Source organism: Moschus berezovskii, chromosome 25, assembly GCF_049115385.1.
Source record: "Moschus berezovskii isolate FMDL1 chromosome 25, NW_MosBer_1.0, whole genome shotgun sequence".
NCBI classification, from domain to species: Eukaryota; Metazoa; Chordata; class Mammalia; order Artiodactyla; family Moschidae; genus Moschus; species Moschus berezovskii.
In genome coordinates this window covers 21,011,799-21,037,289 of record NC_142484.1, presented here as the reverse complement: position 1 = coordinate 21,037,289, position 25,491 = coordinate 21,011,799, and the positions used below count along the sequence as shown (strand labels likewise).

General features: G+C 39.9%; 1 protein-coding gene across 1 annotated transcript; it reads left to right on the top strand.

Annotated features, from left to right (window-relative positions):
* Positions 1-7: 7 nt before the first annotated feature.
* SPA17 (sperm autoantigenic protein 17) lies at positions 8-15,789 on the top strand. Its single transcript, XM_055415975.2, has 5 exons — positions 8-135; positions 1,220-1,400; positions 7,777-7,847; positions 9,639-9,713; positions 15,478-15,789. The coding sequence occupies exons 2-5, from the start codon at positions 1,247-1,249 to the stop codon at positions 15,619-15,621; spliced, it is 444 nt and encodes a 147-aa protein (XP_055271950.2). The 5' UTR covers positions 8-135; positions 1,220-1,246; the 3' UTR covers positions 15,622-15,789.
* Positions 15,790-25,491: the final 9,702 nt, after the last annotated feature.

The following is a 25,491-nucleotide window of genomic DNA, read 5'->3' as shown; positions in this document are numbered from 1 at the left end:
GGCCGCCGGGCGCGCCCGTGTCTCTCTTCGGCCACCGTAGCGGAACGAGGGAGCGGGGGCGGGGGAGGAAACAGTTCCCCGGCAACGAGAAAAAACAACCGGAACCATCGGCTCCAGCTCTGAGAGAACGCAGAGGTGAGGCGGTTTACCCCATTTCCTCTCTGAAATAGAGACCTCACCTTCCCTTCGTCTCTGGTAATTTCTCAGGATCCGCTCCCGTAAAGTGGGAAGCCGAGGTCAGGCTGGGAGCCCAGTAGCCCATTCTGCGAGTCTGAAATCCCAGATCCTCGACGTCCATCCCCGCCCCCCAGGAGACCTGTGGTCCCTTTCCGACCGTCCTCCACTGCCCACATCGGTCCAGGCTTTCTTCCTCTTCACAACCAATGATTCAGTGCTTCACCTCCTGTTCCGTCAAAAAAAAAGAAAAGGAGAAGAAGGAGAAGAAAGTCCACAGATTCGGCCTCATTAAGCCTTCTAGACCCCCACCGAGACCCCCACCACGACTTCCGGGCTTATTCGCAGTGACGCTGTCACAAACAGGCCAGGTCCCTGAGTGTTGTTTGCAGACTCAGTAGCCCAACCCGCTGCTTAGCAGCTATCCTTATCTGGCCCTTGTATGCTAAGAGAGAAAACAAAACAAACAAACAAAAAAGTAAGAATCCCAAACCTTTTGAGGCTGGAATTGCTATGTCGTGATCTTGCCCCCAGCTCTCGCCGCACCGCCTCTTCCACAAGTATAGAGATGCTTCGACGAGGCATCCTAGGTCATACTTAAGAAGTGGAAGCCAGGGGAACGACTTAAGTCCAAAACACATTCATTCGACAAGTTAGTTTCAATGACTGACTTTTTTAAAGACCTTAAACAGGGTTTTTTTTCGGCAATTTAAGATGAATTTTTAGCAATCATTCCCTAAATTTCTGTGGGATTGGAAAAATTACCCTTTTAAAGGGAGAGATGAGAAAGTACTTAGTATCATAGTGAAAATCTGTGATTTTTGTAATTTTTTAAAAATGATTTCACCTATTAAATATTTTTAATGTTCTAATAATGGAAAATTTCAAAACTCTTTGGAAGAAATGGACAGACTTGGGTTGTACTAGGGGGGAAAGGATTGAAGTCCAGAAATGTGGGGTCTCAGAAGTAATTTGTGGTCTTAGTTGTGATTATCTGAGTGAAATGAGACAAATTTAAAGACAGTACTCTTTCATGCATCTCTAGGTACAGTAGACACTTCCTCCCAAGGAGATGTCGATTCCATTTTCCAACACCCACTACCGAATTCCACAAGGATTTGGAAATCTTCTTGAAGGGCTCACACGCGAGATTCTGAGGGAGCAACCGGACAATATACCAGCTTTTGCCGCAGCATATTTTGAGAATCTTCTAGAGAAAAGAGAAAGTAAGCTTTTTAAAAAATAGGCTTTTAAAAATAAAAGAGAGGGAGACTAAACGTTTGATTATGGTGAGACTTGTTTAAGACCAGCCTCATTCCACAGAAATCCTTTATGAGGCAGGGAGCTTTCAACTAATAGTTCTTGTTATTTGAAACAGCCTTTGGGGGGCTTCCCAGGTGGCACTAGGGTGAAGTACCCAACTTTATACAGTAGTACTACAGGAAAGCTAAAAGACACGGGTTAGATTCCTGAGTTGGGAAGATCCCCTTTAAGAGGGCATGGCAACCCACTCTAGTAGTATCCCATGGACAGAAGAACCTGGCACAGTCCATGGGGTCGCAAAGAATCTGAAGTGGCTTAGAACACACGCGGGTGCCTTGAATCACATTATTTCACATTATGAAGATTACCAGTTTATCACCCAGACCTTCTTTGTATTTCTCATGGACAGGTGGGGTGGAAGGGGAGCTCTTGAGAACACCCAGCCTAGCTCTTTTCCTGCATACTGTTCCTATGCCTCCCAGGCAGTTGACTCTCTTTGGTTCTCTTTATATTTTGACTCTCCTTACTTGAAAGTATTATTGAGTGTTGTAAAAAAAAATTATACTCCTTAGATTAAATAAGTTGGTATTCGCAGGGGTGTATGAAACTGTTCCTCAATAAAAGTACAGAGAAAAACTGCTTTGAAAAGTGAATTTCCAGCTTGGGAAAGTAATTTATGTTCTTTTTCTGTGTTTCCAAGGTCCCACCCTGTCCAAATACTAAGATTCATGCTAACTCTTCGGCTGAGAGCCAAAGCAGAGTTTCTTCACTTCCATAAATAAAATTTCCAAATTCTCAGCTATAAGTTTTTATTAAAAACCCTGACTAGAACAACCATTTTGTTTAAGCTGTTATCATTACTTTTGATAACAGTATTCCAACAGAGTACTAAAGGTGCCCCTGGTGTGGCTCAAAGGCAAAAGAATCCTCCTGCTTATGACGGAGACGCTGGTTTCGATTCCCGCATCAGGAAGATCACCTGGAAAAGGAAATGGCACCCACTCCAGTATTATTGAGCTTCCCTGGTGGCTCAGACAGTAAAGCATGTGCCTATAATGCGGGAGACCCGGGTTCAATCCCTGGGTGGGGAAGATCTCCTGGAGAAGGAAATGGCAACCCACTCCAGTATTCTTGCCTGGAAAATCCCATGGATGGAGGAACCTGGTAGGCTACAGTCCATGGGGTAGCAAAGAGCTGGAGACAACTGAGCGACTTCACTTTCACTTTCTTTCCAGTATTATTGCCTGGGAAATCCTTTGGACAGAGGAGTCTGGCAGGCTACAGTTCATGGGGTCGCAAAGAGACACAACTTAGTGACTAAACAACAACAAGAAGCAAGAAATAGTCACAAGCAAATAATCTTTCCATTTTAATCGTTTTACTGAGGGAGGAAACCTACCATGAGGCTTGAACTGAAACACTACCCATACACACTACGTAGCTCCACCTCCTCCTCTTTGCTCTACCTTTACCAAGCTCAGAATCTCTGCCAATTTTCTGAATTGCTGGTCTTTTCCATTTCCTGTCAGTGTGAATATTTGTTACCCAATCTGAAATTTAAATGCCACTAAAAAAACTATTAACAGAAATCCTTTAGAGTAAGAGGTGAATTGCAATGAATGTTAATTTTCTTATTATAACATTAATTTTACAAACCCATGACTAAAAAGTCTTTGTTTATTTGATTTTAGGCCTCAGAAACATCCCATTACAAAACCATATGAGTCATTTGTGGCCAGGTCATGATAATTAAAGTAACTGGTAATTCAGATTAATGGTCTCAGAATACAAACTTTCTAACTAATACAAAATGGGTAAAACTATTTTGAAAAATGTAAGTACCACACCCATTTCCACTCATGTAAACGAGGTGATCCAAGGATCAGAATTTATCCTTTCCAAAAAGACAGAGAAGAGTCCCCTCGCCTAGTCTCTCACAGAGTGCAAGAATTCCCTTGCCAGCATTCCTCATAGGTAATTATTCATCTTAATCGTGAAGATTTTTTTGTGACAGGAAATATTTTTGTATATGACATAAAGTGGTATCAAACCTCTAGGGAAAATGTGGGCTTTTATTAAATGATCTTGAGATAAAGATGTTAAAAGATTAAATTGGATCTATTTCTTATATCATATACCAGGATAAAGTTCCAAATTGATCAGCAATTTAAATATTTTAAAAAATGAAACCATACAAATACTGGAAGAAAGCATGGATAGTTTTTTTTATGTTACAATAAAAGAGGAAAAAATTTTGCTAGCTAAGTTACTATACTTTAAAAATCCAAAAGCAATTAAAGAAAATATTGATAAAATTGGCAACATAGAAATAGATTTTTACTTTTACAAAAATCACCACATGGAAAATAAAACTACAAATGACAGAAAAAAATGTTTGCAAATTCTATTACAGTGCGTTAATAAATGTACTGAATAAAAAACTTGTCAAAATCATGAGAAGAAAACAACCACCTTGTATTAAAAATGGGCAAGTGATATGAGCAGACAATTTGCACAAAAATAAGTGCAAATGACTCACCCTCAACATATGAAAATGTATTCAAAATAACCCATGATAACAGAATAACAGAAGTCCAAACCGAAACTACAATGAAGTTCCACCACTCTCCAATAGGACTCCACTCATCAAGTTGACAAAAAGCCAAAAGTGTGCCAATTTATTGTAGGCAACAAGCACTCATATACATTGCTGGAGGAGATGCAAAATGATAACAACCCCAAGGAGGGGACTTAGCAATATCTACCAAATTACATCTATTTTTACCTTTGACCCGTATTTTATTCACTTTTCATTGTATTGTTACTTGAAGCAACCCAAATATTCATTATAGGGGGGATTTTTTAAATAAACTTGAGTAAGTCTACACTAGACTACTGATAAACATGCCGCTGTAAAAAACAAAAATGAAATGAGGAAGATCTCTATGATGCTATAGAGTGATCTTCAGGGCATATTAAGTGAATAAGGTAGAGGAAAATCTGTTTAGTATGCTACCAATTATCTAACAGAGGTATTGATATGAATACATAACTTCACATATTTTTAAAAGGAGAATAAATCTTTCTAAAAATTATTTTTACCCCTACCAGGAGAAGGAACAGAGTGGAGGGAATAGCATAGAAGCTAGACTTCTCTGACTATATCTTAAGTCAAATCATGTATGTTTAACAAAGTTATAAAAATAGAATTAAAATTGTTCAACAATTTCTAAATTTAGAAGTAAAATGAAATAAATGAACCTAACTAGTATTAAATGGGTAACATGACCACAGAAAAAAGAATTATTTCATGGTACTTTATAACACAGTGCTTTGTGCATTCCTGATGGATATAGCCTAAAAACAAAATGAAGTTTAAAAAAAAAATCTTCAATTGTTTTCATTTATCACTGTTAATATTACAGTATAGTTATTTTGAAGTTTTTTATACATTGTAGGACATAGCAAATAATTAACTATCCTATTGGTATTAGGAATAGGATTTTTAGTGTAAGAAAAAGTACATACAAATATAAAAATGAAAGAAGTTAGGAGAACGAAATGGCAACCCACTCCAATGTTCTTGCCTGGAGAATCCCAGGAACAGGGGAGCCTGGTGGGCTGCCATCTCTGGGATCACACAGAGTTAGACATGACTGAAGCGACTTAGCAGCACCTGCAGCAGCAGGCATAACAAGCCCACAATCAGAGTTAGGTATTTCTCTCTATGGCTTTTCCATGGAATGAGGAAAGCTTTCCTAGGGGCATTCTGAACAGATTTGCCCACATTCCTCATTGGCCAGACCTGGGCCATGTGCCTTCTCCTGACCAATCACCAGCAAGGGAAATGCAGTTATGTTAATTATCGTGTCAATTCTCCAGCAGTTTCCCTGAGGCTCATGCTACATATAGGGAGTTGGGATGATGGGGGAAAGATGCCTGCACAAAATCAAATTGTGAGAGGGAGGAGGAGTGGGAAAAAGTGCAGAGGAAGAGAACCGCGGAAGCTCCCTCAATAGCTTGCTAACTGCAGACAGACGGGTGAGGGAGTCTATCCTCGATTGCCCAGCCATCGGTTGACCCTCCAGCTGACTGAAAATGCAGAGTTCAGTTAGGTTGACCCAGAACAGAAAATTTCCCCAACTGACTCACAGGATCATGGGTTAAATAAAATGATGATTGTTTTAAGCCAAAAAAAAAAAAAGAAAGAAGTTAATAAACTCCCATAATTCTAAATTTGAATTGAAAAGTGTCAGTGTGGCTTCATGATGTATTTCTCTTTAAAAAAATGACAGTATTATTTTCTAGCTCTATACACTCTTTTAAAGGCCTCAAAACAATGACCAGCCCAGTACCAGTGAGCCCTTGGTCCCTAGACTGTGGCTTCTAACTACCATTTTCCAAAAACCAGGGCTTCCTGGAGAACTAACCAATCCCATGAACTGAACAGAAAGTATGCAAGATTAGCCTCATCACCTTTTTGTACCAGAAAGTAAAAAAACTATCAAAGATTATTAGAGTTGTTTCCATAGGCCTCAGGAACATCTGAACACCTGAATAAGCTCATACTGGCCAGTTTTGGACAATTAGAACATCAGCAAAATGAATAAATGCAGGGGATTGAAATTCATTCCATTTCTTAAATGTTCATTGGTTCATAATTATTTACTGAAAAGCAAAACAAACAACAACAAAACACTCCTTGAGAAGATCCTAAGAAATTTACTTATTAATCTAAAAATTGGTATAGTCAAACCTCTAACCTGTCTTTACTGTAAGAACTGTATTTCAGGGTAACCAAATAGGTAAAGTAATTTTTGTTGTATACTCCAGAAATAGAGAAGTAATAATCAAATTAGAACGATGCCATTTTGCAATCCCTAAAGAAATTATCTAAGCGAGTCATCATCAACGGACCCATAAAAACTGTGAAAAAGAGAAACAACCAGATATATATTTCCTAACAAAATTATACCATACTACCTATAAAGTATTTCTGTGGAAAAAAATAATCAAACCTGAATCAGATCAAACCTATAGATCTAACTGGAAATATACAGGAAATTCAAAGGCAGAGGAACTTGTTAAAAAATCATAATAGGAAAGGAATTAGAAATATCCAAACTGTGGAAAACTCCAAAGGAAAAATGACTTAATTTCCTCAATAAATAAATGGCAAGGAAAAAATGTGGGGTGGGAGATAGGGAAGTTTCAATTAAAAGGGATTTAAAAGACATTACAAAAGGTTATGTGTTTGGGTCCTGATTTGAACAAATCAACAGTAAAAATAAATAGTTAAAAATACACTAGATAATGGGGCTTCCTAGGTGGCTCAGTAGTAAAGAATACGACTGCCCATGCAGGAGATGCAAGAGATACAGGTTTATCCCTGGGTCGGGAAGATCCCCTAGAGTAGAAAGTGGCAACCCACTCCAGTAGTCTTGGCTGGAAAATTCCCTGGACAGAGGAGCCTGACGGGCTACAGTCAATGGGATTGCAAAGAGTGGGACATGACTGAGCAACTGAGCACAAGCAATACCAGATAATGGGAGGAATTTGGAGAGTTGATGATATTAAGGAATTATTGGTATTATTTTTAGGCGTGATAATGGCATTATGGCTTTATATCTCAGAGATGCATGCTGATGCAAGTGTTTATAGATGAAATAGTAAGATGCTTGGGGTTGGCTTGAAAATAATCAGAAGAAAGGGCAGGAAAATGAATGAAGTTACAGATAAAATAAGATCAATCATGAGCTTGTAATTATTGAATCTGAGTAATGTGCACTTGGAAATTTGTTATATTATTCTCTCTACTTTCTAAGTCTGAAATACTTCATCATGAAAAGTTAAAGAAAAATTCTATTTAAATATAAATACTTCTGTCTACCTGACTACATAATATGCCTACTTTTTTTTTAAGAAAAAACTTCTCCCATCTTTCATTTTTCCAAATTTCCTCACTATTCACCATACATTTTTCTTATGTTTACTAATGTATAATAAGTTTCTATAAGTATATAATAATACATTTATATACTGACATTTAAGTATTGGCTTTTGTTCTCTACCACTCCCATTTTATTATAACTTCTATGAAGGCATCAAGTAGGCTTTTTAACTGCCTTTCTAAATATCCTCAAGGGTTCATCTAATGTTTAATTCATCATCATCACTGGTTATATCCACAGCACTAGGCTCTGTACAATGTCAATAAAATTTTCAGGGGTCCTTCAGTAAAGGACCTATAATTTGAAAAAGAAAGCATTTTATGTTACTAGTCTGCATTTACTTTAATGAACTTCAAAGTAAGTCTGGAATTATATTTTTGTTATTTAGAAACCAGCTTTGATCCAGCAGAATGGGGGGCTAAGGTTGATGACCGCTTCTATAACAACCATGCATTCAAGGTATGGTCCCAATAAGCTTTTGGATTTGGTTAATACTTCTCCCTGTCTCCAATACAGAGATCCTTGGGATTGCCCATAATCATGAATATTGTGAAAGGCGTTACAAATATCTTATGAAATCTTTCTAATTGTGCTATTCTTTCTGGAAAGAAATTCTTTTCTAAGGTATCTGAATCGTATACCATACTTAGTTTAAATTTACAGATGATCAACAGGAAAAATGTACTTGAAAGAGATAGAATAGTTACTCTCACTTATTGTGCAAATGTTATTGAGTATCACGGTGCTTATCAATAGCAGATGTGCAATAAACAGTGGTTGAATTAATGAATGCTATTTCATAAAATAAAATAAAACAAAACACATAAAACAATTATTCATTATTGTTGATATCTTACAAAAGACTGATTAGAATTAAAGATGGTATAGAGCCTTCTCTCTTAACCCAACCTATTCAGAGTCTGAACCCATCTTCTTCTCAGTAGCATTCTCAGAACCAGCCTTTCTCAACCAAGGCTCCTTGAAATAATTAAGCCCTAAGCCCAAGGCATCCACTGCATGTCAGGAATCAGTGTCTCCCCCTTGTATCTAGAATGATTATGTTTATGTACCATCCTTGGGAAAATTGAGAAAATAACCACTTAAAGCATTCTATGTTCTGTGACTCCAATGAGGAACACTGGTTGAGAAAGGCCATGTGTGATCCAGCGTCTTTGGCACCAACTTGGAACTTGGTGGAAATTCAATCTCAGGCTCTACCCCAGTTCTACCAAATCAGAAGTTAAATTTTAACAAGAGCCACAAAGTAACTTGTAGTTACGCCAGAATCTGGATGTAGTCTGAGAAGCACTACTTTAGACAACTATGATAATACATTAGCCATGAAGCATCAACAGGTACTAGAATTAGTAAGCAAAGGTCAAATTTTGATGATGCTACAGAGTAGATTTGGGGGATTTTCTGGGCAAATCCCACTGAGACTTATTCTCTGAGTTCAAAAGTGAAGTTCCATCCATTTGTGCCTGCCAGACATAGGGGTGTTCTTTTTATTTTCATCTAACTAGATTCTCTATGTTCCTTTATATTGAAAGCAAAGGAATAATGTTGAAAAATTTTAAATCTTAAGTCACATAGCAATTTTAGAGTATTTTTTTCTCTTTTGAATTCTAAAGGCTTTATTTGATTAGCTTATAAGTCCTTATATTTATGTTTTATGAATTAAAGAAGCTCTTCCCATAGGTTGTGAATTAACAATGGTGTTCTTCTGCAGGAAGATTTTGGTAACCATGTCAGGATAGAACTGGCTTCCTTTTTTCTATTTAAATCCTTCCCCACAGCAAAACTTACTTCTTTGACTTAGTTTTTAATTTACAAACTTCATTAAAAAGTCAACTTGACTTCACATTATGGAACAAAATAGGATTTATTTCATTCCTATTTGAGGAACTATTGGCATCTCTTTTTTATTCTTTGTTCAAGGTTCATTACAGCATCATATCAAGTTTTAGTATAAAACAATGGTTTATTTTTAATATAAAACAATATTACACACATTCCAAAAGCAGAAGGTCAAACTTTTTTCAACCAGTTCCTTGGTCTTTAATATTTGTTTATGCTAATCCCATGAGAGTTTTCTTTTTTTATCCAACCAGCTTTCCTTATTTAAAAATAATATATATTTAATTTCCAATACTTATCAATAATTTAATCTTTAATCATCTTTAAACAGTTTGATCTAAGACTTTATTGTTTTGGAAACATTACCTATTTGGACCTCTCCCCTTTCTCCAGGAGCAAGAATCACCTGAAAAACATGAGCCTGGAAAAGAAAACTCTCAGACATCAATGAAAGAGAAGACAGTCTTAGTAAGTTATATTTTCCATGCACACTGTTGGGTTCCTACAAAAAAAACTACTTCACTCAATTTAAAATTATACTCCAAATATGAATCCAGTCTCTTATCCATATTGCTAAAATAATGAGAAACCTGTATGCAGGTCAGGAAGCAACAGTTAGAACTGGACAAGGAACAACACACTGGCTCCAAATAGGAAAAGGAGTACGTCAAGGTTGTATATTGTCACCCTGCTTATTTAACTTATATGCAGAGTATATCATGAGGAACGCTGGACTGGATGAAGCACAAGCTGGAATCAAGATTGCCGGGAGAAATATCAATAACCTCAGATATGCAGATGACACCACCCTTATGGCAGAAAGTGAAGAAGAACGAAAGAGCCTCTTGATGAAAGTGAAAGAGGAGAGTGAAGAAGTTGGCTTAAAGCTCAATATTCATAAAACTAAGATCATGACATCTGGTCCTATCACTTCATGGCAAATAGATGGGGAGACAGTGGAAACAGTGTCAGACTTTATTTTTTGGGGCTCCAAAATCACTGCAGATGGTGATTGCAGCAATTAAATTAAAAGACGCTTACTCCTTGGAAGGAAAGTTATGACCAACCTAGACAGCATATTAAAAAGCAGAGAGATTATTTTGCCAACAAAGGTCCGTCTAGTCAAAGCTATGGTTTTTCCAGTGGTCATGTATGGGTGTGAGAGTTGGACTATAAAGAAAGCTGAGCACCAAAGAATTGATGCTTTTGAACTGTGGTTTTGGAGAAGACTCTTGAGAGTCCCTTGGACTGCAAGGAGATCCAACCAGTCCATCCTAAAGGAGATCAGTCCTGTGTGTTCATTGGAGGGACTGATGTTGAAGCTGAAACTCCAATACTTTGGCCACCTGATGCAGAGAGCTGACTCATTTGAAAAGACCCTGATGCTGGGAAAGATTCAGGGCAGGAGGAGAAGGGGACAACAGAGGATGAGATGGTTGGATGGCATCACTAACACAATGGACATGGGTTTGGGTAGACTCCAGAAGTTGGTGATGGACAAGGAGGCCTGGAGTGCTGCAGTTCATGGGGTCGCAAAGAGTCGGACACAACTGAGTGACTGAATTGAACTGAAAACAATGATTTTGCTTTCTAGATAACTAGTAACAGTACCCGTCTGGGGGGTCACACAGAGTCAGACACGACTGAAGTGACTTAGCAGCAGCAGCAGCAGCAGTAACAGTGATGTACTAACTGCTGGATCATTTTTAGCCCTGCCTCTTTAAAGAAAACTATTCTTCCCCTTATAAAGAAAATCTTATTTTCCAAGATTATCAACAGATGGGAAAAATCTCCCTAAGGAGAACAGACCGAAATCACAGTCTCAGCCTTGATCCTTCAGATTCCTCTTCCACTTGGGGAACTTTTCACTAATCGAGGCTGTCCCCAGCACACAGTGGCAAAGGTTCAGACATAACAAAGGAAATTTTTTATGGGGAAATTATTCTCATGGGGAATTACTTATTACAGTGAAATTAACTGGCTTCACTCAGTGAGTCCCTACTCATCTTCCATGCATTTCACTCTACAAAATTCTGCCTGATGGTCTACTTCCAAGTGATGGTGGGGTAGGCTCCGTCCACTCTCAAAATGCTTCTATTCAGTGGTGTGCTAAAGCTAGCTCTTAAGAGACAATTGTGCACATATCTACACTACCCCAAATATCACTTTGATATTTGAAATCAGCTATAGTGGGAGTTAGTTCTAAAAGGTCTTGTAGGTCTTCATAGAACCGTTCAACTTCGGCTTCTTCAGCATTACTGGTTGGGGCATAGGCTTGGATTACTGTAACATTGAATGGTTTGCCTTGGAAACGAACAGAGATCATTCTGTCGTTTTTGAGATTGCACCCGAGTACTGCATTTCGGACTCTTTTTGACCATGATGGCTACTCCATTTCTTCTAAGGGATTCCTGCCCACAGTAGTAGATATAATGGTCATGTGAGTGAAATTCACCCATTCCAGTCCATTTTAGTTCGCTGATTCCTAGAATGTCTACATTCACTCTTGCCATCTCCTTTTGACCACTTCCAATTTGCCTTGATTCATGGACCTAACAATCCAGGTTCCTATGCAATATTATTCTTTACAGCATCGGACCTTGCTTCTATCACCGGTCACATCCACAACTGGGTATTGGTTTTGCTTTGGCTCCATCCCTTCATTCTTTTTGGAGTTATTTCTCCACTGATCTCCAGTAGCATACTGGGCACCTACCAACCTGGGGATTTCCTCATTCAGTATCCTATCATTTTGCCTTTTCATACTGTTCATGGGGTTCTCAAGGCAAGTATACTGATGTGGTTTGCCATTCCCTTCTCCAGTGGACCACATTCTGTCAGGACCCAAAAATGATGTCCTTTTCATTATAGGGGACTGGAATGCAAAAGTAGGAAGTCAAGAAACACCTGGAGTAACAGGCAAATTTGGCCTTGGAGCACGGAATGAAGCAGGACAAAGGCTAATAGAGTTTCACCAAGAGAACGCACTGGTCATAGCAAACACCCTCTTCCAACAACACAAGAGAAGACTCTACACATGGACATCACCAGATGGTCAACACCAAAATCAGACTGATTATATTCTTTTCAGCCAAAGATGGAGAAGCTCTATACAGTTAGCAAAAACAAGACCAGGAGCTGACTGTGGCTCAGATCATGAACTCTTTATTGCCAAATTCAGACTTAAACTGAAGAAAGTAGGGAAAACCACTAGACCATTCTGATATGACCTAAATCAAATCCCTTATGATTATGCAGTGGAAATGAGAAATAGATTTAAGGGACTAGATCTGATATAAAGAGTGCCTGATGAACTATGGACGGAGGTTGGTGACATTGTACAGGAGACAGGGACCAAGACCATCCCCATGGAAAAGAAATGCAAAAGAGCTAAATGGCTGTCTGAGGAGGCCTTACAAATAGCTGTGAAAAGAAGAGAAGCAAAAAGCAAAGGAGAAAAGGAAAGATATAAGCATCTGAATGCAGAGTTCCAAAGAATAGCAAGGAGAGATAAGAAAGCCTTCCTCAGCGATCAATGCAAAGAAATAGAGGAAAACAACCGAATAGGAAAACAAGAGATCTCTTCAAGAAAATTAGAGATTCCAAGGGAATTTTTCATGCAAAGATGGGCTCAATAAAGGACAGAAATGGTATGGATCTAACAGAAGTAGAGATATTAAGAAGAGGTGGCAAGAATACACAGAAGAACTGTACAGAAAAGATCTTCACGACCAAGATAATCACGATGGTGTGATCACTGACCTAGAGCCAGACATCTTGGAATGTGAAGTCAAGTGGGCCCTAGATAGCATCACTACGAACAAAGCTAGTGGAGGTGATAGAATTCTAGTTGAGCTATTTCAAATCCTGAAAGATGATGCTGTGAAAGTGCTACACTCAATATGCCAGCAAATTGGGAGAACTCAGCAGTGGCCACAGGACTGGAAAAGGTCAGTTTTCATTCCAATCCCAAAGAAAGGCAATGCCAAAGAATGCTCAAACTACTGCACAGTTGCACTCATCTCACATGCTAGTAAAGTCATGCTCAAAATTCTCCAAGCCAGGCTTCGGCAATACATGAACCATGAACTTCCAGATGTTCAAGCAGGTTTTAGAAAAGGCAGAGGCACCAGAGATCAAATTGACAGCATCCGCTGGATCATGGAGAAAGCAAGAGAGTTCCAGAAAAACATCTATTTCTGCTTCATTGACTATGCCAAAGCCTTTGACTGTGTGGATCACAATAAACTGTGGAAAATTCTGAAAGAGATGGGAATAGCAGAACACCTGACCTGCCTCTTGAGAAACCTGTATGCAGGTCAGGAAGCAACAGTTAGAAGTGGACATGGAACAACAGACTGGTTCCAAATAGGAAAAGGAGTATGTCAAGGTTGTATATTGTCACCCTGCTTATTTAACTTATATACAGAGTACATCATGAGAAACGCTGAGCTGGAAGAAGCACAAGCTGGAATCAAGATTGCCGGGAGAAATATCAATAACCTCAGATATGCAGATGACACCACCCTTATGTCAGAAAGTGAAGAGGAACTCAAAAGCCTCTTGATGAAAGTGAAAGAGGAGAGTGAAAAAGTTGGCTTGAAGCTCAAAATTCAGAAAACTAGGATCATGGCATCTGGTCCCATCACTTCATGGGAAATAGATGGAAAAACAGTGGAAAGAGTGTCAGACTTTATTTTTTTGGGCTTCAAAATCACTGCAGATGCTGATTGCAGCCATGAAATTAAAAGACGCTTACTCCTTGGAAGGAAAGTTATGACCAACCTAGATAGCATATTAAAAAGCAGAGACATTACTTTGCCAACCAAGGTCCGTCTAGTCAAGGCTATGGTTTTTCCAGTGGTCATGTATGGATGTGAGAATTGGACTGTGAAGAAAGCTGATCGCCGAAGAATTGATGCTTTTGAACTGTGGTGTTGGAGAAGACTCTTGAGAGTCGCTTGGACTGCAAGGAGATCCAACCAGTCCATTCTAAAGGAGATCAGTCCTGGGTGTTCATTGGAAGGACTGATGCTAAAGCTGAAACTCCAATACTTTGGCCACCTCATGCGAAGAGTTGACTCACTGGAAAAGACTCTGATGCTGGGAAGGATTAGGGGCGTGAGGAGAAGGGGACAACAGAGAATGAAATGGCTGGATGGCATCACCAACTCGATGGACATGAGTTTGAGTGAACTCCGGGAGTTGGTGGTGGACAGGGAGGCCTGGCGTGCTGCGATTCATGGGGTCTCAAAGAGTCGGACACGACTGAGCGACTGAACTGAACTGAACTGATAATAACAGTTACCTCTTAGGTGTAGAACTTTGTAAGACAGAGAAAACCTTCACTACCACTGTGCTTAAGGTTTTAAATATATATGTATCACTTTTAAAATTTTAAAAATATATTAAAAGCTGTATGTCTATTGACCTGTATAATGAAGATGTGTGCATTTCAATATCTGTAAATTATACCTGTTTTTTTTAAAGATGGAAACTATATGCAATTTTCAACTAATCATGTTAAAACTGATTTTGTCGAATTAAATGGATTCCTCTGTGGCATTTCATTTTAATGTATGGTTCTGATTAGCTAATCATTGAGAATTTAAGAACACTTTAATCCATTTTGTGTAATCACCATTCTTTTGAACATCACACTTACTATTCTTCTTGGCATTTTTACCCTGCTTCAAGGATTCTGAGTTATTTCCCCCCAAAAAATGTTAAATAAGAAGCTGTTAAATAGGAGCTATTTCAGGGAGGAAGAAATTGACAGCGATCTATTATTGCAGAGACACATCAAAGAGTGACAAAACAAAATGCCTACTATTTTGGCATTCACTATTTGGTATATAGGGCTTCCCTGGTGGCTCAGCAGTAACGAATCTGCCTGCCAATGCAGGAGACAAGGGTTCAGTCCCTAAGTTGTAAAGTTCCCCTGGAGAAGGAAATGGCAACCCACTCCAGTATTCTTGCCTAGGAAATCCCACGGACAGAGGAGCCTGGAGGGCTATAGTCCATGGGGTCGCAAAGAGTCGGACACAACTTAGTGACTGAACCAGGACAACATTTGGTACATGTACAATGTGATGATATGTAAAATTCCCTCAGGAAGCAGCCCATCTCAATTGTTACATCCCTAAATTGATTAAATTTAGGCATTTATTTTTATGGCATCAAAATATGGGGGATGTTTAAAAGTCTCTTACTTGTTCTCCTTTCCGGGAAGGAATCTCCTGAAGAAGACAAGGACATGGAAGAGAATGCTGCTCTCAAAATCCAGGCAGCCTTCCGGGGACACTTAGCCAGAGAGGAGGTAAAGAAAATGAAATCGAATGATCTTGAAAAAGAGAAAACAGAGGAAAACAAGTGATGAAACTGGCGTTACCCCACAGAAAACAAGAAAAAAATCCAAATCCATCAACCTCGTTGTGATTGTCTTTTTTTCTTAGTAAGTGAGATTTGATGTAGTGAAATAACATTTGTTGCTGTTGTGAAAAATCTGTCGTGAGCATTTGTTTAATAAACATGCCATTGAACACATGCCTCTTGAAGATTTCTCTGATATCATGAGTCTTATTTATACTTCTCCCAAGTGTATGTCTAGAGGTCCTTGGATTTAGAATTACAAAGCTGGATTTAGAGTGTCTGACCTAATATTCTCTATCACATCCCTGAAAACTAGTCCTTTGTCTCTTGTTTCACTCCCAGTAGTAAAGAATTTCACTGCCTTTCTAAAATAGTCCACTTAGTTTTTTAGTAACTCAAATTTTATTAGAAAGATAAACTGAGTCAAAAACCTGTCTCCCTGGAAGTTTCACTCGTTGGTTTTCATTTGTCGTGCATGCAGACAATCTTTTATTGCAAAAACGCATTGAGCATGATTCATGGGCTGGGATTTAGTAGTAAACATCTGCTCTTACACTCATGCAGCTGGCAGTTTATTGTGTTTTTTTTTCTTTTGTCTTGCTCTCCAGAATTGCACAGAACTAGACTAATATATAATATTTGCAAACAAAACAAAACCTATCATAATGTCATAGATGCTCTATTCTTTAGCTACAATTTCCCAAGTTTCTTTAAATTGTAAATAATAATACATGTTTCACAAACTCGAGAGCCTATGCCTTTTATTTTTCAGTGAACCACTCAGTCTCTCAATGCCTTATTTTTGGAAAGTTTAGTTTTCCTTTTTTTGAGGCTTCCCCACCCTTGAATATCAAAAAGACTGCAGGGTTCATGTCTTAGGCCAAAAGATTTAGTTCCCTTCCCAGAATAAAACAGAGAGAAAATGGAGTCTTATCTTTTAATTAGTGCTGTTGCCATCTACCAGCAGACTAAGGTAATGTTCTGCCTGATTTAAGAGATAAAGACTTGTTCCCTAGTGAATATATATCTTATAAAATAAGATGCCAGTTAACTTTTTCAATAATTCTATTATACATGGGAAGTGATTAAAACTGTGTCTTCCATGTAGTCAGTATACACGCAGACACACACGCATACACAGACACATCTAGGGATGGTAATTTTTGGTGGAGGAAAAGAAAGAAATGGTGGTGGTGTTAGGACAAGGAATATGAATTAACACTTTATTAGCATGTGTTTGATTTTCTTCTTATCTCTCTGGCTGCTCCTTTTCAATCTTCTGTGCTGCTGATTCTTCAACACCTCAACCACCAAATACAAAATGCCCCCAACCTTAGTCCTTGGACCTCTTTTCAAGTGATCACACTTGTGGATTCCGTCCAGTCTTGGCTTTATTTTTTTTTTTTAGTATATTATTTACTAACTTATGGCTACATCAGGTCTTAGTCGTGGCACAGGAGTCCTCGTTTACAATCTGTCAGCAAAATCTGTAGACTCTATGGCTAAAATTACCCGGCATCTAACCGCTTCTGTTGCCACCCTGGTTCTAGTTCCCATCATCTCTCCCATGAAGCATCCCAGTTCCCTCTATCTGGGTCATTGACGCACTAATGCTGTACAACCCACTCCAAATTCAATGATTTCAAACATTTTTTTCTCATGCTCAGTCATGTCCAACTCTTCGTGACCCCATGGACTATAGCCTGCCAGGCTCCTCTGTCTATGGGATTCTCCAAGTAAGAATACTGGAGTGGGTTGCCGTGCCCTCCTCAGGGGAGCTTCCCGACCCAGGGATGGAACCCATGTCTCTTACATCTCCTGCACTAGCAGGCAGATTCTTTACCTCTAGAGACACCCAAGCGAGCTGGGCTGGACTTTAGGCTCAAGAGCAGGTTCAGGTCTGCTGTAAGCTAAGGCTTTGTGGGTTGGCTGTGGAAGGTCTGCTTCAGGCTGTGAGCCCTAGAGGCATCTGCAGTCCCTTTGTTTCACATCTCCTATTCAGAGCCTAGGCTGAAAACACTACCTGGGGCATGTTCTTCTCATGGTGGTCACAGAAGCACAAGCAGGAAAAGCCAACAGAGGAGAATATTCCAGGCCTTTGCTTATAACACTTCCCTGGAGTAACCGGTCACCTGGCTGAAAGTCAAGGCAGTTTGAAGTCCCTTACAGGAAATAGTGTAATATTGTCAGGGGAAAGCAATAGTGGATGCTGGGCAGCAAACAACAAATACCCTTCACAATATTTGAATCCATAGGGCTTCTCACTACACTTGTACTGCCTATTAAATCTTCTGTCACAAGCAAAGGCTGGGGAAGTATCGAGAAAAAAAGGAAATAGTTAAAACAGTGAATGAGAGCTTAACAAACAGACCTGCAGGGATTTAAATCGCCTGCCACAGAAATTGCAATCTGAAAGGGTATTCCTTGGAGCTGTGTGATGCAGACAGGGGAACCTCCCAAAAGAAAGAGCTTTGGATTCTAGGAGAAAATGAAGATCATGTGAGAGAGAAAAAACAAACTTTTTTTTAAAACGCAAAATGTTGCTCTGTGGGAGGCTGCGTGTGAGAGTCTATGAACATGCATTTTTCATAAAACGTGCATATGAACGTTTCATATGAACACTGTATCTAGAGAAAAAGAGTCTTCTGTCAAGATCATCAGTCCGTCCTTTTCAGTAAATGTAAATCCAGTATCATCTGGAGGGACATGGTGTCTGTTGTGCTGTGTACAGAGCTCGATCAGTGTTTCTGTGAGTGAGAAATGAGGCCCAGATTAAGAATCTGATTGTTCCTATGATTCTGCGTCTAAACAGGTATCTTAATTCATTTCTTTTTTAAGTCAGATTAGATTTTCTATAACAAAATATGTTTGCCTTTTCATACAGTTATTCTGGTCCAAGATACTTTAATTTTTTTAATTTTTAAATTAAAAAAAAATTTGACCTGCCATGGCATGCAGGATCTTAGTTCCCAAACCAGGGATTGAGTTCATGCCACCTGTAGTGGAAGCCTATTGTCAACCATTAGACCTCCAGGGAATTTCCCAGAACACTTTAGTTTAAAATAATCTTCATTTTAAAGTGTTGCATTTAAAAAAATATTTTAGAACATGCATCAATGTCAAAATTTGCTAATTAAACCAACATTTCTTTCAGTGTTTAATAATTTTCCACACTCAATAGTATCATTCACTTTTGTTGTTTTTCTAAAGCAAAATAAATACTTTCTTCCCTAATTTCTCAATAAAATTCACCTAATCATTCCTCTCTGTACCTCAAAACAACTTGAGTTTGAGTTTCTTAACATTTGAAAACATTTCAGCAGGTGCTATATTTTCTTCAAACTGGGTTTTCTCCTGTGAAATTTTCCCATGATCTTATTTTATGGGAAGGAGGAAAGGCGATACAGGAGCCAGCTACTAATTTCCCACATGCAGCTCTCTTGACATGAGGATATTTTCTAAAGAGCAGTTTACAAACGTAGGACAAGCACTTTCACTCTTCATTTTTAATCCTGTTTTTCCCATCTGTCTCTAAGGAGCGTATAATCATGACCCAATTTGTATCAATTTATGATGTTGATAAACACTTCAAATCTGAAGTAGTTTAGACAAATATAGCTACAGGGACTGACAGTTATTTATGCCTGTAGGGCTCTCAGAAGAGACTTAACATGCAAAGTATAGTATTTCACAACGTGAAATTATTTTCATGAATGAACCGCGTTTGGGAGTAACCAGTCTCTGTTGTGTGGAGCAAAAAAGGCAAATGCCTGCCAGGTGGTGGTGTCATAGTAACTAAAATCTGGACAGCCACCATACTCGTTACCACTCACCTTGGCAAAGGATGGTCAACACTCCAAAACCAAGAGATCACCAGAGGAAGTATATCAACACTACCCGAAGGGGGTCATATATAAGGAAAAGGTATCAACATTGGCCATCATTCTCTCCCTGAAGGCTCCTGTCTCAGAGGATTCTGACCAAGAACTAAGGCATTTTATTCCATTGAAATTGTTAGGTAGGTAGAATAGGGAAAAGGAGTCCAAAATGGTGGTGGCCAAACAACAAGGAACGGAAAAGCCCGCGAAAAAAGAACAAAGGAAGGTCGGAGGACTGGAGTGAGGACCTCAGGTAAAACAAACAACATTCCTGGCTGGCCCAATTTACATAGGGCAGGCCCAGGGGAAAAAAGCATATAAAAAGAGGAGCCAAAGCTAGCTCTCTCTCTCTCTCTCCCACGCTCCGGGGTGCTCTTCTCTTCGTGCCTTTGGATCGATGTGCCCTCACGCCTTGAAGATGGATTTTCCTGCTATCTTCTAAATAAAATAGAGCTGTAACACTGATTTGTCTAAGAGCTATAACATGGTCCATTCAAGACCTGAGAGCTATAACACAGTCTGTCCAAGACCCGAGAGCTGTGACATGCCTAGGGGGCTTTAATGTCCGTCACTCCAAATCTTTGTTGAGACAAAGAACCGAGGAGCATACACTCTCCTGACAAAATGATATTACTAAAAAGTAGGGCTCAGGGCTTCCCTGGTGGTTCAGTGGTAAAAGATCTCCTGCAAATGCAGGAGACACAGGTTCGATTCCTGGTCCGGGAAAATCTCACATACAGTGAAGCAACAAAGCCAAAATTCCACAACTATTGAACCCGCTCTCTAGAGACTGGGAGCTGCAACTACGGAAGCCCGTGTGCCCTAGAGCCTGTGCACTGCAATAAAAGAAGCCACTGCAATGAGAAGCCCACACACCGCAGGAAAGAGTAGCCCCCACTCACTGCAACTAGAAAAAAGCCCGCGGAGCAAACCCAGCACAGCCAAAAATATATAAATAAAAATTATTTTTTAAAAAAGTCGGGCTCAGTTTGATAAATCAGGCATTAAACCAATTTTGGAAGCTAGAAAACTTGTTTCTGAGACAATAGCATGCTTGCCCGGAGACCTAACAAGCAATTGTTAAAGAAACACAGTAACTACGGTACAATTTTGATGGTGAGTTTAGATTGCTTGCTTTTAGATTGCTCCGCTAACTTAAGCCTTCAGCAGTAAGGAGCTACTCAGTTCAGGTTACACTCTCCCTCAAGGCAGCTTGTGTCTACTGACTAGTCACTGCAGGGGTACAAGGGCTTGGCCTTTTGCCTCAAAATGAGGCAATCCTGCAGGGCTATCCCAGCTCTCACAGTATTGACTGAGCTTGTGTTGCAATTTTATCACAGTCCTATCCAGTCCTGCATCCCTACCGTCCTAACAGATATCAGTCCTGAATGTACTCTCCTGTAAATCCCCTCCACGCCAACTCTCCAAACAGTTGGTCTCAAAAACCATTCCCAGGGCACCTAACCTGTAAGGTGAAAATCTCTGATATTTCTGCACATTTCAAAAGTCTTTTCTTCCTCTAAAGTCATCTGTATCAAAATTCAGTGATGGGGGTGGGATGAAATGGGAGATTGGGATTGACATATATGTACTATTGATGCTATGTATGAAATGGATAACTCGTAAGAACCTACTGTAAAATACAAGGAACTCTACTCAGCGCTCTGTGCTGACCTAAATGGGAGAGAAATCCAAGAAAGAGTGGATATATGTACACATATGGCCGATTGACTTTGCTGTGCAGTGGAAACTAACACAACATTGTAAGTCAACTATAGGCCAATAAAGATTAATTTTAAAAATAAATAAAACTTCTTCTTTAACTGTTAAAAAGTTCTGTGATGGGCACACCTGCTGATCAGAGGCTAATCTGTAACAGAAGAACGTAAGTTTCTATTATCTAAATGAATTCTGCTGCTGCTGCTGCTGAGTCACTTCAGTCGTGTCCGACTCTGTGTGACCCCATAGACGGAAGCCCACCAGGCTCCCCCTTCCCTGGGATTCTCCAGGCAAGAACACTGGAGTGGGTTGCCATTTCCTTCTCCAATGTGTGAAAGTGGAAAGTGAAAAGTGAAAGTGAAGTCGCTCAGTCGTGTCCGACCCCTAGCGACCCCACGGACTGCAGCCTACCAGGCTCCTCCATCCATGGGATTTTCTAGGCAAGAGTACTGGAGTGGCTTGCCATTGCCTTCTCCGAAATGAATTCTAAGTACCGAAATTCCAAACAGTAACACTACATACTGAATTGTGTCCCCTCCAAAATTCATATGTAGAAGCCCTAACAGGCAATGAGATTTATTTGGGGCTTTGGGGAGATAATTATGTTTAGATGAGGTAATGAAGGGCTTACATCATGATGGAATTAGTACTTTTATCAAAAGTAACTCCAGATATCTCTCTCTCCCTCCTTTCAACCCTCCCTCTGAAGAGGAACTAAAAAGCCTCTTGATGAAAGTGAAAGAGGAGAGTGAAAATGTTGGCTTGAAGCTCAACATTCAGAAAACAAAGATCATGGCATCTAGTCCCATCACTTCATGGGAAATAGATGGGGAAACAGTGGAAACAGTGTCAGACTTTATTTTTGGGGGCTCCAAAATCACTGCGGATGCTGATTACAGCCATGAAATTAAAAGACGCTTACTCCTTGGAAGGAAAGTTATGACCAACCTAGATAGTATATTAAAAAGCAGAGACATTACTTTGCCAACCAAGATCCGTCTAGTCAAGGCTATGGTTTTTCCAGTGGTCATGTATGGATGTGAGAGTTGGACTGTGAAGAAAGCTGATCGCCGAAGAATTGATGTTTTTGAACTGTGGTACTGGAGAAGACTCTTGAGAGTCCCTTGGACTGCAAGGAGATCCAACCAGTCCATTCTAAAGGAGATCAGTCCTGGGTGTTCATTGGAAGGACTGAGGCTAAAGCTGAAACTCCAATACTTTGGCCACCTTGTGCGAAGAGTTGACTCACTGGAAAAGACTCTGATGCTGGGAAAGGTTGGGGGCGGGAGGAGAAGGGGACGACAGAGAATGAGATGGCTGGATGGCATCACCGACTCGATGGACATGAGTTTGAGTGAACTCCGGGAGTTGGTGATGGACAGGGAGGCCTGGCGTGCTGTGATTCATGGGGTCGCAAAGAGTCCGATGCGACTGAGCGACTGAACGGAACTGATAGCTATAAGCAGCTTTATTGATATCCAATTGATATATAAATATCTAATTTATTTATTAAATAAAAATTAAAAATAAATAACACCTGTACATATTTAACATGTACTATTTGAACAGTTGGACATATTCAAACACCTGAGGCACCATTATCACAACCACAGTAATAGACATAACCAACACCTTCCAGAGTTTTCTATGTCTCTTTAAAAAAAATTTTATTTCTTATTTATTTGTGTAACACCACTTAACATGAGACTTACCCTTTTCAATTTTGACATGCACAGTACTGTGCTGCTAACTATAGGCCCTGTGGTGTAGAGCAGATCCCTCAAACTTGCACGTCTAGCTTAATGGAAATTTTATAACAATTAAACAACTTCTGATTTATCCCCTTCTCCCAGCCCCTGGCAATGACTATTGCATTCTCTGCTCTGTAAGTTTAGTTATTATTAATGCCTCATACCAGTGGAATCATGTAGTATTTTTCCTCCTGTGATTGCCTTATTTCACTTCGCATAATGTCCTCCAAAATTACCCATGCTGTTGCAAATTTCCTTCTGAAAATCCTGAGGCTGAATAATATTCCATTGTATGTATACACCAGTTTCTCTATCCATCCATCTTCCCTCTCTGTTACAATGGAAGAGCTAATGGTGAAGGCTTACCTTTAATTGACAATTGAATATTAAAGTGGGAAAGAGTAGCAAAGGTAGCTCAGCTGTCACTTTGGGCTTCATATCAGATTTTTGGGGGGAGCCGTTTCTTAACTGTTCAGTATCATCTCTATTGTCCTCTTTTCTGCTCCCACCTAGATCTTCATGTCTACCTGTCATCAACACAGACCAAAGGCTGAGCCTGCTCTAGAAATAAATCCAGATCCGCTTAAGGCAATTAGCACCTTCATCCCTTCAGGCAACTCTCATTATTTCGAGACCAGACATGTGATGCGATTTAAGCCTATCTAATTAGGGGAGAAGCTCAACCAAGGGTGATTTTGCCCCAGGAGACATTGGACACTGTCTGGAGACATTTGGTTGTCACAGCTCAGGGTGGGGAGGATTTCTGCTGTTTGTACCTAATGGGTAGAGCCCAGAATGCTTCTTGTTAGTGTTAGAGTTAGTCACTCAGTTCTGTCTGACTCTTTGTGACCCCATGGACTGTAGCCCACCAGGCTCCTCTCTCCACACACTTCTTACCATCCTACAATTCTCAAAACAGACCCCCACATCCCCAAATTAAACAACCCAAATGTCACTAGTGTCAAGCTCAAGAAATCCTAAAGTAGGCATTAAAAATGTCTTGCACTTGAGAGGGAAAACAAGTTTAGAATAAAACTGACCCGGTGGGAAGTAGAGCAAAGAGGTGGATAGACTCGGTATCTGTCCCTTTACTGATGGTGTTACTGAATCAAAGCTGAAGTCCAAGGACTTTCCACTTGTTTGAGCCAACTGACCCCCTTTACTTTTTTATTCCATTTTAAACTTTTATTTTATAGTGAGGTATGGAGATCCAACCAGTCCATTCTAAAGGAAATCAATCCTGGGTGTTCATTGGAAGGACTGATGCTAAAGCTGAAACTGCAATACTTTGGCCACCTCATGCGACGAGTTGACTCACTGAAAAAGACTCTGATGCTGGGAAAGGTTGGGGGCGGGAGGAGAAGGGGATGACCGAGAATGAGATGGCTGGATGGCATCACCGACTCGATGGACATGAGTTTGAGTGAACTCCAGGAGTTGGTGATGGACAGGGAGGCCTGGCGTGCTGTGATTCATGGGGTCGCAGAGAGTCGGACACGACTGAGCTACTGAACTGAACTGAACTGATAGCTGATTAGGGCTTCCTTGGTAGCTCAACTGGTAAAGAATCTACCTTCAACGCGGGAGACCTGGGTTTGATCCCTGGATTGGGAAGATCCCCTGAAGAAGGGAACGACTGCCCACTCCAGTATACAGTCAGAATTCCATGGACTGTATGGTCCACAGGGTCACAAAGAGCTGGAGACAACTTAGCGACTTTCACTGTATAGCTGATTAATAGTGTTGTGATAGTTTCAGGTGGACAGTGAAGGGACTCAGCCACAAATTTGCATGTATCCATTCTCCCTCAAACTCCCCTCCCATCCAGGCTTTTGCATAACAGTGAGAAGAATTCCCTGTGCACTACAGTAGGTATTTTTGTTAGTTATCCATTTTGAATATTACAGTGTATACGTGTCCATCCCAACACCCAAACTCCCTAGCTATCCTTTCCCCCATCCTTCCTCCTGGCCACCATAAATTCATTCTTTGAGTCTATTTCTGTTTTGTAAATAAGTTCATTTGTATCACTTCTTTTTAGAGTCAGCATATAAGGGATGTTATAGGATATTTCTCCTTCTTTGTCTCATTTCACTCAATGTGACAGTCTCTAGGTCCATCCACGTTGCTGCAAATGGCATTTCATTCTTTTTAGTGTCTGAGTAATATTTCCTTGTATATATATATACCACATCTTCTTTATCCATTCCTCTGTCAATAGACATTTAAGTTGCTTCCATGTCTTGGCTATTGTAAACAGTGCTGCAATGAACGTTGGGGCACATGTGTCCTTTGGGACTATGTTTTTCTCCAGATACATGCTCAGGAGTAGGAGTGCAGGGTCATATTGGTAGCTCTATTTTTTAAGGAGCCTCCATACTGTCCTTCATAGTGGCTGTACCACTTTACATTCCCTTCAACAGTGTAGGAGGGTTCCCTTCTCTCCACACCCTCGCTAGAATTTACTGTTTATGGTAAATCCCCTTTATTTTTAGTAGTTTTCAGCTGCAAGATGTTCTTCTAAAC